The sequence below is a fragment of the Paramisgurnus dabryanus genome, chromosome 13 (assembly GCF_030506205.2).
Source record: "Paramisgurnus dabryanus chromosome 13, PD_genome_1.1, whole genome shotgun sequence".
Classification (NCBI taxonomy): domain Eukaryota; kingdom Metazoa; phylum Chordata; class Actinopteri; order Cypriniformes; family Cobitidae; genus Paramisgurnus; species Paramisgurnus dabryanus.
The window spans coordinates 22,882,218-22,901,589 of record NC_133349.1 but is presented as its reverse complement, the minus strand read 5'-3'; the positions used below and the strand labels follow the sequence as shown (position 1 = coordinate 22,901,589).

Below are 19,372 nucleotides of genomic sequence, written 5' to 3'. Positions count from 1 at the left end.
ACATTGATTTTGTACAAAGCTCATTGTTCTGAAAAGTGCTTCTTCTGATTGGCCAGCTAACCAGAACATTGTGATTGGCTTGAATACCTCTGAAATGTGACGCTTTTTACCATGTTTTGAAAGTCAGCTTTTAATGCAATACTGACAGGAGTTAATATCGTCTTTACTACCTAATCAATGCGAGACAAATCTGATCCAGAAAATGCAGATGACCAAGCTGATCGATCAACTTTACCAGAGCGGCTTGAGCAGAACGTAACAGATTGATCAGGTAAGAATACTAAAACCATGTCTGCATTTGTGTTTGTAAAAACAAGCGCTGCTATGCACTGCACAAAACTTGTGTTTGAATCATGGTTTAGTCAGTAGTAAGTTCTTTAAATATGAAAACATAGACTACTAAAAGACTGTAAGTCAGAAGCGGGTGGAGTTACGATAATGACCGTCGCATCCACGTCAACAGGCCAAAACTGTTACCTACAATCTCTGTGTTTGTTGTAGTCCAAGAAAAGAGATTTGGAAGTTGGAAACGATAACTCGTGCCACGTTTATTTTGGGATGTGTTCCTTTGCATATAGTTAACATGTACTAATACAGTTGTTTTTAAACCTGTCCTGGAGGACCACTAGTACTGTACAATTTGCATGTCTCCTACATTAGACACACCTGGTTTAAATCTTCAGCTCATTAGTAGAGACTGCAAGACCTGAACTGGGTGTGTAAGGTAACTGAATGAGGTGTGTCACAAAAGGGAAACATGCTAAATGTGCAGTACTAGTGGTCCTCCAGGACAGGTTTGAAAACCCCTATACTAATACACACTTACTCACTAAACTTTAGTGAGTAAGTGTGTATTAGTATAGGGGTTTTCAAACCTGTCCTGGAGGACCACTAGTGACTAAAGGATTGTAAAATATGTGCTCTTTAAAACAAACTGAATGTAACTCTACACCCTTGCCTCATTTAGTATACACGGATCTATGAATATTCAAGCTGATCAGAAGGTGTAACATTTGATCTATAATGCCCTGTACACATTACAAGCGCTGTGTGACACATGTCTCTTTTAATAAAGTTGTTAGGAGGCATTTCTAAATCTGTGTGTCATAGTCAAATAAGTACCCCGCTGCTCCTGTCTTATTGGTAGCCACTCTCGAAATTCTCTCATGGTGGTCCCGGCTTAAGTTGCTCTGGATAAAAGTGTCTGCCGTATGCATTAATGCAAAGTGAATTGAATGCAGAAAAACAATAAACTCTGTTCTGTTTTTCATTTTCACAGTTTTACTCTTAAGGGAATATTTCTACTTGATGTTGGAACATGGCTGCAGGGATTTGCTCCAATTCAGACACAATATCATCCATAAGGTCAGACACAGATGTTAGGCGATTGGATCTGGCTCGCGGTCAGCATTTCAATCTGTCCCAAATGTGTTCAAATGGGGTTCATTTCTGGCTGTGTGCAGGTCAGTGAAGTTCTTCCACACCAGACCAAATCATTTTCACTTTGAGCACAGGGCTATTGTGCACCAAGGGGCTGTTTTTCTGCAGCTTATCTAAATGTTTGCCTAAGGATTTTGCATGGCTATATGCTTGACTTAAAGCATGTGATAGTAAGATGTGCTATTACTCATAATGGATATGTAGCGAGTGATTAAAAATAATTACAATTAACCAAAGCGCTGACCCACAAATATACAAAATCAGTACTGAGCTTTTACTATTTTTTTACACATTGTTTTTGCATTTATAAGTATGTAGCATTGATATTGAGAGCTTTAGCCCTGCAGACAGCGATACAGCTGGCTGGATACTCTTCATTTGTGAAAACAATAAAATAACCTTTGCCTTTCCTAAATGAATCAATACTTACACTGCACGCTTCCCTTTGGCTTCATACCTTAAACAACAAACATTTAAATCCCTTTGTGTGTTGAAGCCTCCTGTCCTGCAGGATGTAAACATGAAAATTCACTTGGGATCAGCAGATGGATCCTTCAGAAGATGTATTAAATCAATACTCTCTCTCTCTCTCAAACTCCCTGTACATGTGAGGGGTGGGCAAGCATGACAACCCCACATAATACCAGCAAGCCTTATAACCCCCGAGACTGCTCCTTTGGGAATCACTGTCTGTCTGATTCTTTCTTTGTCTTTCCCCCTCTCTTTCAGTTTACAAGAACACACAATACATAAGAAAACTGTACATACAGACCTTTCCACAGACAACAAAATAACTATGTGTGGGCCAGCCAAAGCAAAGATTTTCCACTTCAAAAATCGCATCAAAAACATACTGCTATACAATTTATTATCCGTCATAACATTTGAACCATAATAGCTTTATTGTGTTGACAAAGCCCTCCCAGTAGGATACAGCTTACCAGGCACTTAGGAGTGAAGCCACTTCACCTGACAGTTCATAGATCACGACAGCCTTTCTTCACCAATTTATCACTGTTTACACAAACGACAACAACAAATCTGGGAAATTCTCACTAGGAAAGGCTTCTTAGGAAAGAGGACAATGAAAGGGGGGAAATGACCAGCACAAATCTGTTAACTCAATGATTCACTCAGAAATAAAACCTACAAAGTGCAAGCTTGCACAAAATGTAAGTGAATAGGGACTTTGAATGTCAAGCAATATAGTCAATAATGGATTAAACTGCAGGCTGTGTCTCTAAAAAATATAGCACATGGATTTAAAATAAGTGGAAAATAACACACCAGCCACAAAGACCACTTGTATTATTATGGGATTTTCGGTGCTTTTTGTCTTTTGATTTTTACCTCAACGAGGAGCGGATTTTTGTAAATCAAAAATATTTTCTCTCGCTCCAAGAGCACTCCACTACTGCTCCATCACAAGCTCGTGGTATTTTTAATGTAATGCTTTTGTTTAAAAATTGATTTAATTTGGTCTTAAAAATCTATTTCTTTTTTCAAATGTGGCTTATTAAATATTTATTGAGTTCTATCCGTAAACACATGGATCTGATAAATCATTAATGATGGAAGTAATATCCAAATTCTCTAAAATGTAAATGTTTAAAAGGGAATGTGAAATTGAATGGGTCTGAAGCGTTGAATGTATGTCACAGCAACAATAACTGTTAACTTTGACTGTGTCCGAAAGCTCGAAAATGCAAGGCAGGAAGGCATCAAGGCATGTCCGAATCCAATGTTTGGACTTCCTGACTCCTGAGGTACCTTCTTCGTCTTTTCCCACAATTCTATGCGCGTGTGTGCACGGGGAATGTGATTGGTTGAGAAAAGCAGCCAAGAAAGTGTCTGGATCCCAACTTCAGTTTAAATAAAGTTTTAATAATAAAACTTAATAAATAAATAAAACTTTTTACACATTTTTATTGCATTTCTAGTGAGAAATTAGTATTGAAGTTTTCAAATATGGGATTAGCTGTCAAAAAGGTGCTCTTTGTTTATATTTCAAACATTACACTTTCTATGAAGGTTGTCAAATGCGTTTCCTAGTGCTGCCAAAGTCATTGTCTCATGAGGCAGCGAGGCAACAAGTCAGCTGCCTTTGGTTTCAGACGCAACCTTTAACTCTTTCCCCGCCATTGACGAGATATCTCGTCAATTAAGAGAAAACGCTTCCCCGCCAATGACGAGATTTTCCGTCTTTCCGCAATACCGCTATTATCCACCAGGTGGCGCCCTTCCGCAACTTTTTAAAACCGGAAGAATTGCCCTATGGCAAGCTGCTGCATGTTCGTGTCTGTTTTAAAGATCGCTCTGAATGGGATCTCTATGAAAAGTCCGTCACAAAAATGGAATTACCTCTGCTTTTTGCTCAAAATATGATGTTTTTGCAAAAACCTACCCATATTCAAAAGCTGATTGCAAAAGAACCACTAAAGGTAGGATGAAACGTTTTTTTTTCTTTGAAAGCAGAGGGTCTGTTCTTTCATTTGGTATATTGTATGTTTATATATTTAAAGAAGAACATTTTCTGGAAGGCATTAAACTTTGGTGAAAATCATGAAAAACACTGGGGGTGGCTGACAACTTTTTTTAAAAACGCTGGCGGTGAAAGAGTTAATAATTACACGGCACTCTAAAATGCTTCATTCTGATTGGCCAGTTGCGACATTCCAAGATATGTTATTCCGAGATAACAACCTGCTGAAACTAATAACACACGGTAAACCAGAGGCTGCAAATCATTTTGATTAAACCAAATCGCGTGTCAGTAACAAATGAACATCTAGTCTTCAAAACCCAAATGTAAACGTGTTTTTCTCGCAGAAGTTCTGCATTTGTTAAAAATGAGCTTATAAAATATTTTAAATCAATATTTAATGTTCCATACCTTACTTATTAGGTAAATAGCTGTGTAATAAGCAGAATAATGTACAGGCAGTGGGTTGTTATCGCAAAATAAGCCATTCATTTTGAGAAATAAGACCCTTCACACTCCCTGGGTTTATTTCCGTTGCCTCTACATTATCCCTTACATAAATGTTTATTTACAAGCAAATTTCAGTGTGAAGGTCAGGTGCAGATTTCCTAGTTTTGTCTATTATTTTACACAGTATAACATGAAGCGAACACAGAGTGATGGAGCGGGAAGTTAGGAGCGGTTAATAAAGAACCCGGAGCAGAGCTGGAGCGGAGTGAATATATAAAGTTTGGACATTTTTGTCGCTCAATCCGCTCTCATACTCTAGTGTGACTGTAGCTGTCCAGAAGTGAAGTTGAGTGAAATAGAGGGCTAGAATTGCACTGAAAGCAGATGGATGAAGCACAGCAGTGCTGCAAGATTTATTCAGACAGATTGTGTGCTCCACACGGGGAGCTGAGCTGAACTATAGCGATTAGCTATCAATGACTTTAATGAGGTTAGATCTCACTTCACTAGACTGCCTCATCTATACATGGAAAGGGGGAATAACAACAGCAGCGTCAGGCTTTTCAGAGAGGAAAGAACACTTACTCATTCCTCTAATCTAGTCTGAGAGATGCTTTATATCTAACATACAAGCTATTATCAGTACCAGACCAGAGTGCATTCATTTGCAATATTCACTTATAAAATGCTGCTCTGTGTGGACTGCATTTCATAACTGTGTATACTCTGGATACTTAACAAGCTTCATATATCTCCAGTTCTGCTCCATCTCTGATCCAGGACCAACAGCTTTAGGGCTACAGAGATATTCAGTTCCCTATGGAGAATCTAGATCAATACACTAACAACAAAGCTGGAAAATCAGGCATAAAGTGGGTCCGGCAGATTAAAACAACTACTATATAACCTCTCTTCATTTATGACAGAGCTTGGGAATGCTATTACTATAGATCCTATAGTCTCACAATTTATATGATGCCAAAGATCATCTATTAACATAATAACCTAAAATTGTTGTTTTTAAATGGAGTACAGTATGTCACACCGTATGACATGACAGTTTCCCACAAGTATTTTCCATGTTAAAAACTACACATGCGCAATAGTGCTATAATTTTACTTCCCTGCTAATAAATATGACCCAGATATAAGATCGCTGAAGTACATACAATCCCTAAATTATTCATTAAAATCAATGTGCTGTTTCTTCAGGGTTACAGATTTCACAGCACCTCTAGGATTATCTTCAATGATGTGTGAGGTGAAACCCCGACGACCTGCCTTTCACTTTCGCTTAACCGTTGCCAGCTCACACCGAGCATGCTGTCTATGATGGCAGGACATTAAAGCGAGCGGTTGAAAATAACTCAGTGCCAGCAGGACAGAACACAGACAGGTACAGACTGAAAGTAGATCAACGCGGATCATTAACCTCAATAGCACGAAAATAAAACTTGGAGATGTACCGCTGTTTGAAGCACATGCCAGAATGTTGAAGGATGCATGTCAACAAAACCTTAAGCACACAATTACTTCATCTCAAACATTTGAGGATTTATGAGGATTAAACAGGGAGTTTAAGATGATCATACTGTAACTGTAACAGTCAGGTACCGGCATTCAAGAACATAACTTCAGACCACTTATCTGACATGAACACTATTGTGTTAAAAGGGTCACGGCTCACCTGTTTCTCTGCTTTGGGGGTTCCTCTGCTCCTCGTCCATCCTCATCTGATCCAGCAGGTGTTCCAGCACCTTCTCAGGGGTGGCAGGCACAGCGGCAAACCTGTGGGAAACAGAAGAATCACTGAAGTCCTCCTCATCAATAGACGACAAGGAGCGACTGCTGCACCAGCCTTCCTCGCCCTCTTCCTCCTCATCCTCTCCCTCCTCGTCGATGTAACGAAAATACGGAACGTCAAAAGTCGGCACGGTGGCTCGCTCGCCGCTGCTAGTGTCTGAGGATTCATCCTCTTCCTCGTCTTCCTCCTGTTCCACCAGAGCGGCCGACATCAACCTGCCCTCCAGGCGAGGGTCCGGGGCCAATGCACGCCTGCTGCCCATGTCGGCATCTGCGCTGCCTTACCACATTGAGAGCTTTGAGGGGTCTGGTCTCTCCTCTCTGCTTTAAGATCCCTCAGTAGCCAAATGGCCACATGAAGGAACGCACGGCAATGCAGCACATCTTCAGATAAGTGTGCGTGTGAAAGAAAACGACTTCAGGGAGATGTAATGAATGAAATGAAAGTGACGGTCAGGAGGAACAGACAGAGTGCCTGTGAGAGAGTAAGAGAGAGGAAGGCGTGTGCCTGCTCTGAAGCGCTGCATGCATGTGAGAACGATAGCTTACCTCCTGTTTGAGAAGGAGCGGGAGGGGGGAGCTCGCGGTGACGTCGTCCTCTGAGATAGCAGCATCTCGCGGGTCCTCTCTCTCTCGCACACCCGAACTGCTGCGTCACCGGTGGGCTGCAAAGGGGAGGGAGGGGTTTAAATTATCACCAAGGAGATTCCCTGCTCTCCTGTCATCATGTCTCTCTGTCCTGATTTCCATCACAATGCAGTTTTAAATTAAAGAGCCCACATCAAACGCCGCTTCTCAAAGGATTCATTTTATCGTGACCCGACACAATGTCATGTTCAAAGCTGAATGCATTGATATTTTAATGATTTGCTCATTTGAAAGGTGAATTAATGTATCCAATTTATTTAGGTAATAGATTTTATATATTTAGCGACGGACCAAAATTAAACCGTTCTGTGCGCTATGCACAAAGGTTTGATGAAGTAATTTATTTCACATAATAATTTAAATATTTCATACATTTCTAAATGTTTTTGAATATGGAAAATACATCACCCCTTTTTCTTTGTGACTTTATAAAATAAAAAAATATTCCTTGTTTAGATGTATTTGAAATCATAAACTTTAATTTTTAACATATGGTTGGGTCAAAAACGTACAAACCTAAAAAATGTCCAAAACCTAGAACATGTCCAAATTTGATCCAACAATAGATTGAAACAGCTCAGCGTTTTGGTCCAAAACCACACAGAAGAGGTTCATTTATAACCCAACAATTGTTTTGTCCCTTTTTGACACAACCATAGGTTAACAAAAAAATAACCCAACATTTGTTTTTTGAATTGCATACAATGTGTTTTCTACACATACTAAGGTGTTAATAATCCTTTATATGTATTTTATTGCTATTATGTGGCTTGTCGCTTTGTCCTTTGTGTGTTATCAATCTCGCACAGCTCTCTGATCACGCTGAAACACACACACACACGCTGAGAACAATGCCAACAATCTATCCCATAAGGTCAACCGACAGCATACTGCAGAAATATTTGCCACATGAATGTACTTTATACCATTCAGTGTTTCACTAAACATCTCAAGCTTAGCTGTACACACCCATGTGCTCAAATACTGACTTTCCCAGCATGAATCAACAACGAAAGATGAACCCATGTAAATGTTTGAGGAGCATATCGACAGCTCCGGACTGTGAACTGAAGGGTTTGTTTGCACTGCGTTTCTTTAGCTGCTCGTATGCGACATGCGTGCTGAACTGGTGGTGTGACTCGGTTGTGTGTAAATATGGGTGTGTCTCTCAAGCTTTTTACTGTAATGCCTTTGCCAACAGTGTACGGACCTCACAGTCACTCTTTTGACAACATCCTTATTGCAGTGACGATAAAAGAAGAATAAATCAGTAATTAGCAGTGTAATAAATGAACAGATCGTATGCATGCGTGTGTTTTAATGAGCTGATTTTCATGCAGTCTGTCTCCAGACCACAGCAAACAGCACATCAGTCAATGCAGCGTCTGTGTGTGTATGGCTATAATTAGGCAGACAGACAGGCTGAAAGTGCCAGCACTTTTCTGCTCTAATTGCCTATTGCACTGAAGCATTGAGAGACATTCGGTGATCTCACACACACGCGTGCACACACACAAACATATAGATCATAAGGTCAGTAAAGAGCCCATCACAGAGACAAGTAGCACAAACTGCATTAAAAAGCTTCAATCACAGACTCATCTCCCCAGGCATATTTTAGCTTGGCCTTGCACTTGCAAAAAGCCCATTTACTGGTAGTGTACTGTAGACTTCTCCTGCTGGTATAATCCAGACTCCAGGGGGGACAAAACTGTAGTGTCAGGGGAACATTACAAAGCCTCAAAATGTGGCATTTAGCGGCATTAAATTCAGCAAAATGGCAGTAAAATGTCTGTTAGACTGCCACCTCTTTCAGTTATAATGCCATTTGTGCAGGCTGTGGGGAGACCTAAATGTGCACAGTCTTTTTTCGACCCACAGACTCTGAGCACAGGCATAGGTGTCATCTATCCATTTAGTTTAGGGGTTTCGTGCTACTAAACCATTCTTTTAAAAGGGGGCACCAGGGGCTCACTTAATGCCGTAAGATAAAATATTACTAAAGGAAGAAAAAATTAAAAAGCAGCTAATACCTTGTTCTCATCATATGCAAGGAATATTTCTATTGAAGTACAATTTTTATTTTAATAAATGATTAAATTAAATCAATAAATGCTGTCCTTCTGTTCAAAGATACAATCCCTAACATATAAACAGTAACACAACTGGTAGCTAAAGGAGCTGTGCAGTAATAATATAATAGTAGCTCGTGAAGAGGTTATAGTCGTATTATGCTGTGAATAAAGTACAACTTCAAGTCACTTAGCATTTAAACTATCCTTTTAAAGAGGTGGTAAACCGTCTGTTCTTCAAAGTTTGATTGAGTTTATGGAGTGCACTAGGGCTGTGACGGATCACAAAACTCACGGTTCAGATCACATTACTGTTTTTGAGGCACGGATCGGATCGTTTTTCGGATCAGCAAAAAAAAAAAGGGTGGGAAATATCTAATAACAAATAAAGAAATTACAAACATTTATACAAAAGAACAAAGTTGCACATTAAGTAAGGTCTAAAATTAGCATTAGGTATATAAATTGAATTAAATGAATAATAATACTCTCTTTATTTTACAAATTAATTATTATTATTATTATTTTAGAGCCACAGAAGTGATTTTCTCTTTGTCTTGGGTTGTTTGATTAACATTAATGACACAGACTTAAAGGAACACTATGTAGTTTTTTTACCTTTAAATAATGTCTCTAAAATTATTTTTAGTGACAGAACAACTTTTAACTGGACAAATTGTTCTGTTGCTGCAACCTTAGCAACCTCCTAGCTGCTACAAGCACACTCTGAAAGTGGCGGTGGAGGGTAGAGCACACAGCCCCACCCCTCCCCCTGCCCACAAAAGAGTGTCTGATACCAGGCACTGTTGCGCTTTTCAACCACATGGGGGAGCTGTAAGTCATTTTTACATGGAAACTACATAGTGTTGCTTTAAGGAGGTTAATTAAGGTTACTGTCTCTTTAAGAACAAATAACTTATTTGCGGTTACATTGTTTTAAATCACTTGAATGTTAACATTTGCAAGCCTTAGAAACACGTGCAAATGATAAACTTTCCCTGTTTAAATTACCATATTAATCCGCGAATCGCATGCGAGCCGAACCGTGGGTTGTGATCCGTACGGATCACGGATCAACTGCGATCTGTCACAGCACTAGAGTGCACTATAACATGTTAATGCTTCGTTTAAAAGAAAAAAAATTGTTTTGCCATTGTTCTCCAATTGGCAATTGATTTCCTGGTTTTATGAAGCTCCTCCCTTTAGAAATATGCAATATGCTCAGATTGGTTAGCTGGCCCAGTCTGTTGCGATTCGCTAATCACCTACCGCGCTTTGCCTGGAAATGTCGCGCCCATTGCCATTATGTGAAGTTGCATGTGCTTTGGTGTATTTTAAACCAGTGGTTCTCAAACTTTTTTTTGCTTTGCGGTCCTCCTTGTGTACGGTGCCCCCTTCGTGGCCCCCAAAGAAAATTTATGACATAAGACATTCTAAAACATAAAATTTAAATTAAACAAAACTTATTCAATTATACAATGTAGTGCTGTTGGTAAGCAGCCTTATATTTCTGAGGTTTAATTACATCGAATTTATGATAAATGAATGTATTTTATAAAAAGTCATAAAACTGGGCACCCCCAGGCACAACCTCACGCCCCCCCCCCCCAGTTTGAAAAACACTGTTGTAAACAGCGGCATTAATACTGCCTATCAATCTGAGCCCAAATATTAGTAGCTAATATTAGTAAAGACACAAAAACAGATCTTTCAGGACGTTTCAGAATGATATGTTTTTTGTTTGTAGTTGTTGTTTCATACTTTTAGATACGCTGTGATTTGTATTTGATTACATACTGCGGATCTAAAATGATCGCTATACTGACTGTATAGCATCATTAGTTTTGTCTTTATACTGTAGAACGAGTGTAGCCAAATATCTTTTGGCAGAACTGTGAGCCCATTACGAAAATTAACTACAGTGGCCAAACAAAACAAAGCACTACAACACACTTTGTGTCCCTTTTACTTATTTGAACACAAAATCGAAACACAAAATGAAATGACACATAATGTGTTAAATAGGATAACACAAAACAATGTGTTAAAAATAAACGTGTATCAAAGAATAATTTACACTGATCACATCAGTAAACCAACATTTGAAGTTCGCTGGTGGTATTAAGTAAGTATGAATTACTGTAGCATTTAGCTAACTGGCTAGTGGAACCACATAACGTCATCCTTTGTTTACAGCCTTGCTACAAATAAAAAATCAGCCTAACATGGCCTCACTCCCTCTGTTACGTTTTCCCAGGGCATGGTTTGGGCAAATTTTGGGGTTTGTGATGTCACTAAGCCAGGAAAAAGCTCACTGTAGTCCAACCAGCCGTTCGTTTGTAGTTTATGATAAGTGAGTTCTGTTAAAGAAAATATCTCCTTTTGCATTGAGCTTTGCACGTTGTAACTTTGCAGATAAAATGTAGTTAAAAAAGTGAAATCATAATCAAGGACCTCTTTAAACAATGTAATGAAGCAACTCTACTGGTCTGAGAAGTTTTAGACGTTACATATGTGGTTTTGCCTTATCTACAAGATGTTGGATACCCCTGCTGAAAAAACCAGCATACCAGCAAGAGCAGCATATGTTATGTTTTTGTGAACACCAGCTAAACCAGCACAAAACCAGCATCAGCACCAGCATTAGTACCAAACCAGCATTAGCACCAGCATCCTAAGCTGGTCACACCAGCATCCCATGCTGGTCATACCAGCAAGACCAGCATATGTTGTGTTTTGGTGCTGGTAACCACCAGCTAAACCAGCATAGACCAGCATAATTTCCATGCTGGTCTATGCTGTTTTTTTCAGTACGTGCGCCCTTGCGTTGCAATTCTGACTATAATTTGTGATTTTTGCTTTGCTGATAATACTTTAGCGGTCCTAAGTATTAGTTCAAGGGTGTAACATGATTTTAATGAAATTTTAAATGCAAAAGCCAAAGTTCTCAAAGACTATTGGTGTCGCTTGTACAGTGGACTCAGTAGCTGCACTCACTAAATGAAGGTCTTTCTATACAATGAATTATTGATTGTGTGGCTATAGCTAGTTGGCCTGTTGCCCTCCTAGAGAGTCGGAAAAGTTGCTTCTTGAACACATGGGAAATGCCACAAGACTGTGGTATTCAAGACAGAAAGCATCTATTCATCCGTTAATCAATACGCCCGTCTGTCTGTATGTCTTCTGGGGTCATACAGTAGTTTCCAAAATGTGCGACATAAAGGCTTTGCTTGTGAGATCTATCTCTGATTTTGATCTTTTTTCCTCCCTGATTATTTTTACATTTTGTTTTATCTTGGACTAAACGTGCAAGTCTAACATTTACAAATGATGAAAATAAATCATGAATCAATTAAGGCAGATGATTCTCTGGGGGAGGGTCTCTTTACAGTCTTGTGAGGTGGTTGACAACGAGCTCAAAGAAGTTATTTCTAACACATCTGAGCAAAAGCAAAAGTTATACAGTTGATGTCAAATGTATTTGTTGGAAATACTGTATATGTTGTTTAATTGTGGTTGTAGCAAATACGTTTATAAATATCTGTCTTATTAAAGCATTTATGACTTTGGTCTTGCATGACTGAAATAATTGCCTAGAGGCACTGCAAATATGGACAAATAGTGTGACTTCCCTAAAGGGCCTTTGGTAATATGCAAATATTTTAGTCATTACCGGGCAGAGGCATCTGGAATAATGTTGTGCTTATGTAAGTGACAAAAGACAATGTGAGAATTTAAATAATAATTTTTATGGTCTACTCTGTTGACATTTCTCGCACAAAGGGCCCTATCTTGCACCCAGCGCAATTGACTTTGTCAGTGACGCATGTATCATTCGTATTTTGCACCGGCGCACAGCGGGTTTTTCCCTCCACAGACGCACGTCGGCAAACTAGGGAATGAATTTGCGCTCCCTGGGCGGTTAAGCGCAAAAAAAGAGGCGTGTTCCAGCGCAAACCATCCCTGATGCTATTTTGCCGTTTCAAAAAACAATTGCGCCACTGACCAGAAAAAAAAAGTTTAAAGTCAGTGGCGCGTTGCGCGTTGTTCATTATGCTATTTTAAGGGCGCATGCTTGACCATAATGTATAGCGTGCACAACGCGCATACACTTTGCATCTAATCTACACAGATGCAACAGTTGCAAATCATAAATTGTTACACTAAAAAATATTAATACACGAGATAAGGGGAATCATAGTGGTGAGCATTGTGGTGATAGTTTTTATTTATTGTGTGGCTGCGTTAAAAAATTCTCATGCAAATAACGATTAAAATATTTTCATAAGTTTGTTGTGTGGCTGTATTACGTTTATTTTATGTAAATAATAATTAAACTGTTTTCATAAGAAACCTTAATGTATATGAACTTGATTTGTAAGAGTACTTTGGGGTTGGACCTTGCTTGCGTTTCTTGGGTCCGATTTCAAAGCCCCCAAACCATTTCAGCGGTGACGGGGGGAAGCAGCGATGTCCTCTGCTGGCGTCTGTGTAGAGGCAGATCCACCTCCCGTTACACGGCGTGGCCGATTTATGCTGGCAAGCTTGGGATTCCCCCGTCTCCTGACATCATTGTAGCGCTTGGCGCAACGATGGGGATGCCAGCTGATGAAACAATTGTGGCTATTTCCTCTCACGCCTGTTTAACCTACGCTGATTTGGGCGGGTTTCTCCTATCCCCATACAAATCAACTTCTCTGTTTTTGACTGCTCTTACAAGAACGTCGATCTCCTCGGCTGTGAACCGCTCCTGCCGTGCGCCTGGTAAATACGTCATAATAATAGCAACCCGCCATGGAACTTGCGCCCTTGCGTTTAAAGGGAATGTTGGATAGCATTCTGATTGGTTTATTTGACGTTACGCCCAAACCACACCTATGAATAATGAACCTACTTCAGACCAACCCCTTATTGATTTGCGCCCGGCACAAGAGTTATTTCTCACGCCGGGAAAATAGCAACAGCGCACAAGATCCGCCCACAAACTCACTTGCGCGTTGCGCTTCGCACTTGCGTTTCAGATCGTTAAAAAAGGGCCCAAAGACTTCCATAACTCATACTAGAGTGAACAAAACTTTTTTTTGTAATCATAATGCAAATATGTGCTAACCAAACCCAATAGATTAAGAATAACCATGACTTATTTTCCAAGATCAGGCTTTAGTTTAGTCCTCCACAGCAATGAGGCTCCACTTCCAAAAATTACACAGAGATGGGAAAGGGTGAGTGAAAGCAGAGAGCCAGCAAAATATGTGGTACTGTATGCAGTAGTGAGAGTGTTTGTAAATCAAAGAGCACTATCTACAGTGTTGTAAATTCTCTGTGTCTCACGTCAACATGCAGCAACAGGCAGGCAACTGACGCTCATCCGGTGAGACTTCCCAAATTTGGCCATTGCTGTATCCCTTCTAGCCACAGCCCATTTAAATAGAGAGCTGTTGATTTCCGGCAACGCAACAACGTTGAAATTGGTTTAACCTTATGCACGAGTGACTTTCTGTAGCGACTACCAATGAGAGTGAAGCAGTCGAGTTCATGTCATCTGTCATTTATGTAGAAGACGGTTATAAAATCCGTCAGATGGTGTGAGTGGAAGAGGGATCACGCAGAATTTTGTATTGACGTCAATTTGCAGTGTCTTATTGATATATATTTAGAAATTGGTTCCAAAACGCGTTAAACTTTTTTGTATTAGTTACCACCAATATCAGTATTGGATCTGGTCAGTATTAAAAAGTAAATTCTTAATTTTACGCAAAATCCGATATCCGCCATGTTATTCCGTCATCAGAATGCAATAAATTCACTCAACAAATCACAGCGCACTATTCCATGCATTGTTAACAACAATGGCGGCGCATTGAATACACACGGAATCCTAGATTTCCTCATCTAATTTGTACTTTGTGATCAACAAACAAACAAAAACAAATAGTAATTTGATGGCTTGATTAACCTGTGGTGTTTTTTTGTAGCGGGGAAGAAACTTGGGCGGAGAAAAAAAGGCCGGCTGTTGCTTGATCTCACATGACAGCATCAAGCTTCTGTCATGCTAACACACTGAACACTTATGAAAAACTTTCTATTATTTTACACAAAGTCAATGAAAATCGAGCAGGACCAAAAGATTTTACAGCTGATCACGGTCAAAAAAGGATGTCCCAAGGATGACAGCAGCAATGACAGCATTCTTAATATAACAAAGTTTTTGATTAATGCCATTAATGTTTATTTTTTTATTCAGTGTACATATATAATTTTTTTATATTATTATAACCTAAAGAATCTATGTGAAACAGTGTTGTAACAGCAAATAGTGGTTTTCATCTTGTCACTTTCTTGGTATAGAAAACACGTTTTTACCGAAATTAGTCTAAATGGATTTATTGCGTTTTGGAACCAAACTCTTCATATATATACACAGTATAGTATAGTCAATTTTTTACGTTTACCAAGGGTCCACGTACAGCGCACGTGACAAAATTTTTATCATCAGAAGAGTAAGCACACCAGCCGATTTTTGAAACCCCGCATACATTGTATGCGTATGTCAGGATGCGTATGCATCAAACACCTGTGCACACTTACTAGTCAAATAAACAATACTAGTTTGCAAAGCTGTGCATTTGACCGTGTTTGTACGTTTACGTACACAAATCATACCAGCGTACTGGTGTGCATCTTGAGACAAAACAATGGCACTGATATATGTTAAGATGTATAAAAACATGAATGCAATGTCCACCGCAGCAGCAGGCTTCCTTCCTACAGTATAAACTCTTGTATCAGTGGAGTTAAAACAGCTATTGTATTCACATGCAATAGCATATGCCCTGGTGGGACCTTCCAAATAAAACATAGAAACTAACTGTCACATAACGTATAAAACTATATGTCTAACATGCAATAGCACTGAAATAAAAAAATGTTATGAACCGTTTTAAATATACTTGTCATATATGTCTTAAAAGTGGTGTCATTGAAAATCAGGCTGAACACAATCCATCTTGACAGAACCCTTGCCAAGCCTCCAATCCTGTGACATTTCTAATTCGGATCAAGCGTATAAGGACAATTCAACTTTTGTTTAAGAAAGGTCAGAAAAAAACATTTTACTCAAAATTGAATGCTATGACCTGCAGAGAGAGTGATTGGTTGCCGCCAACGTTATTGTATTCGCGTCAACTCTTCCTGTCATTGTGAGTGGCTGGCTGCTAAAAGCGGGACTATTGTGACATCCACCAATCAGAGATCTTTTTGGTTTCTTCTTTAAACAATTTGAGATTTTGAGAAATGGGGTAGAAGTTATTACAATAAAGTGCAAATGTATCTCAACTAGTAAATCATAATGCTAGCCAGGATTCCCAGAACACTCATAATGATAAAACTGTTAATTGCTAATAAATACTACAGAATCAGCAGGTGTCTCTCTTCCTCACACACAACAGATTTCCCAAAATCTAAATCCTGTCCAAGAAACAAAATAAACAAGCATTTATACTGTTTGCCTTATCGTTCTAATGTTTTTGCTTAATAATGATAATCTTGGACTCTCACATACAGTACACACATAAAAGTTAGTACATCTCACCTCGGCAGGACGTTCAGTAGCTCTCAGTGGGCTATGCAGAAGGCGGCATCCATCCTTTGCCAGTCTCTGGACCATCTCCAATCGGCTGATATCCTCTCTTTCTCGTACAACGGCCCCGGGTCCCTGCTGCAGTGTAGGAGTTACAGAAAAGACAAACTTCAGGCCACAGTCCCAAGCCATGGGGCCGCAGCACACCAGAAAGGCTCTCTCTGTGAATCGCTGCTCTGTGAAGTTTGACAGCACATCTGACAGTACCGTCCCCTACGGCTGTGTCTCACTAAGGTGAGACTAAAAAATACCCAAACTGCTAAAATGTTCACAGCGGTCCTCAGGGTGCAGAAAGCCGTAGACACACATAGGCACTCAGGAGGAAAGCTTTAAAAAAGTGAAGGCTGTGAGCCAGTGTTGCCTGAGGGGAGAATGAACCTGCCCCTCTCTCTTACGCACATAGGCAGGGTGGGGGTGACCAGGAAACATCTGGCAGCCCTTCCAATCCTGAATAGGAAGTATCACAATCTCCAGAAAATAGGAGAAAGGCCAGCCTGGGGTCGAGGCGGGCAGGTTACTAATGGTTAAGTGATGATGTAATTCGAGCAAATACAAAATCCACTCAATATAGACATGATTTTAAGGCAAGTGCGATCATGCAAATTTCATAAACAGCTTCTCCTAGAAGTATACACTTAAAAATTATTTTCTTTAAAGAGCACCTATCATCCCATTCATGTTTTTACATTTCCTTTGGTGTGTAAGTGTGTATTAGTACGTGTTAAGGATATGCAAAAGGTACAGAGCGTCACATTTCCGGCTGACGTCAAAGGGGCCAATCACAACGTACAGATTAGCTGGCCAATCAGGGACACAGCACTTTTGAAATCAATGAGTTTTGTATAAAATCAGTGCAATTCAGGAAGACTAGAGCTATAAAAATGTACGGTATGTGGAAAATAATGTATTTTTACAACACACTGTATTTGAAACAATCACAAATTGTGAAAAGCGCTATATAAATAAAATTGAATTGAATTGAATTGAATTGAATACCAAATACACAAAATAACATTGTTTTAGCAATAAAATAGGTGCCCTTTAAATTAGCTGCTTTTAATTTAATAAATAAAATTTAATTTATAAGATTTAGGGCCCTATTTTAACGATCTGAAACGCAAGTGTCAAGAGCAAAGAGCAAGTGACTTTGTGGGCGGATCTTGGGCGCTGTTGTTATTTTCCCGGAGGTAGAAATAACTCTTGCGCCAGGCGCAAATCTATAAGGGGTTTGTCTGAAGTAGGTTCATTATTCATAGGTGTGGTTTGGGCGTAACGTCAAATAAACCAATCAGAACGTCATCCAACATTCCCTTTAAGCGCAAGTGCGCAAGTTTCATGGCGGGTTGCTATTATTATGACGGATTTACCAGGCGCACGCCAGGAGCGGTTCACAGCCGATGAGACCAACGTTCTTGTAAGAGCAGTCAAAGACAGAAAAGTTGTTTTGTATGGGGGTAGGAGAAACCCGCCCAAATCAGCGTAGGTTAAACAGGCGTGAGAGGAAATAGCCACAATTGTCTCATCAGCTGGCATCCTCAGGACGTTGCGCCACAAGCGCTAATGATGTCAGGAGACGGGGGAATCCCAAGCTTGCCAGCATAAATCGGGCACGCCGTGTAAGGGGAGGTGGATCTGCCTCTACACAGACGCCAGCAGAGGACATCGCTGCGTCCACCCTCACCGCTGAAAGGGTTTGGGGGCTTTGAAATCAGCACCCAAGAAATGCAAGCAGTCCAACCTCAAAGTACACTTACAAATCAAGTTCATATACATTAAGGTTTCTTATGAAAACATTTTAATTATTATTTACATAAAATAAACGTAATACAGCCACACAACAAACTTATGAAAATATTTTAATCGTTATTTGCTTGAGAATTTTTTTAATGCAGCCACACAAAATAAATAAAAACTATCACCACAATGCTCACCACTATGATTCCCCTTATCTCATGTGTTAATTTTTTTATTGTAACAATTTATGATTTGCAAACTGTTGCATCTGTGTAGATCAGATAAGCAAAGTGTGCGCGCGTTGTGCACGCTTTACTTTATGGTCAAGCATGCGCCCTTAAAATAATATAATGAACAACGCCCAACGCGCCACTGACTTTAGACTAGTTTTTTTCTGGTGATTGGCACAATTGTTTTTTGAAACTGCAAAATAGCAACAGGGACGGTTTGCGCCGGAACACGCCTCCTTTTTTGTGTTGAACCGCCCAGGGAGCGCAAGTTCATTCCCTAGTTTGCCGACGTGCGTCTGTGGAGGGAAAAACCCCGCTGTGCGCCGGAGCAAAATACGAATGATACATGCGACACTGACAAAGTCAATTGCGCTGGGTGCAAGATAATGTCTTGCGATCCACCAGCCAATCAGCTTACACATCAACGTGGCTGAAAATAATAGGCTTTCAGGTTTTTAATAGCCAATGTCATTATTTGCTTCTTCCACCTTTACATTTAAGCAGTCTTATAAGTGTGCATTAGAAATATGGCGGCGCATCACCCGCCAACACCACCAGCTCCACCTCTCCACATTTTTAGAGAGTTTATGGGATATTGTGCCTTACATTGCAGCAGCATCACTTGCATCCTCACTGCATGTGTCTATTAGGATTACCAAGTCTTCATACTTAATATCATGACCATTAACTTGCTAAACTTGATCCTGAGAGTTGTCATCTCTGCAATAACATTTTCTCAAAACGCTTAAAAAAAAAATTCAATCAGCTCATTTCAAGACACAAATGTCCCGCCAGCGTAACCACTGATGCAGTTCCTTACATTAACTACGGATCAGTGGCGGCTCGTAACTGCTCATTCGAGGGGCACAGATTC

At 39.8% G+C, this 19,372-nt stretch overlaps 1 protein-coding gene across 1 annotated transcript in view; it reads right to left on the bottom strand.

Annotated features, from left to right (window-relative positions):
- Positions 1–19,372, bottom strand: part of rapgef5b (Rap guanine nucleotide exchange factor (GEF) 5b) — a 54,233-nt gene that overhangs the window by 20,322 nt on the left and 14,539 nt on the right. The window contains exons 9-11 of the mRNA XM_065261308.2: positions 16,487–16,612; positions 6,725–6,840; positions 6,060–6,160 (exon numbers count right to left, since the gene is read on the bottom strand). Of these exons, the coding sequence (XP_065117380.1) occupies positions 6,060–6,160; positions 6,725–6,840; positions 16,487–16,612 (343 nt within the window). The remainder of the gene's footprint in view (positions 1–6,059; positions 6,161–6,724; positions 6,841–16,486; positions 16,613–19,372) is intronic.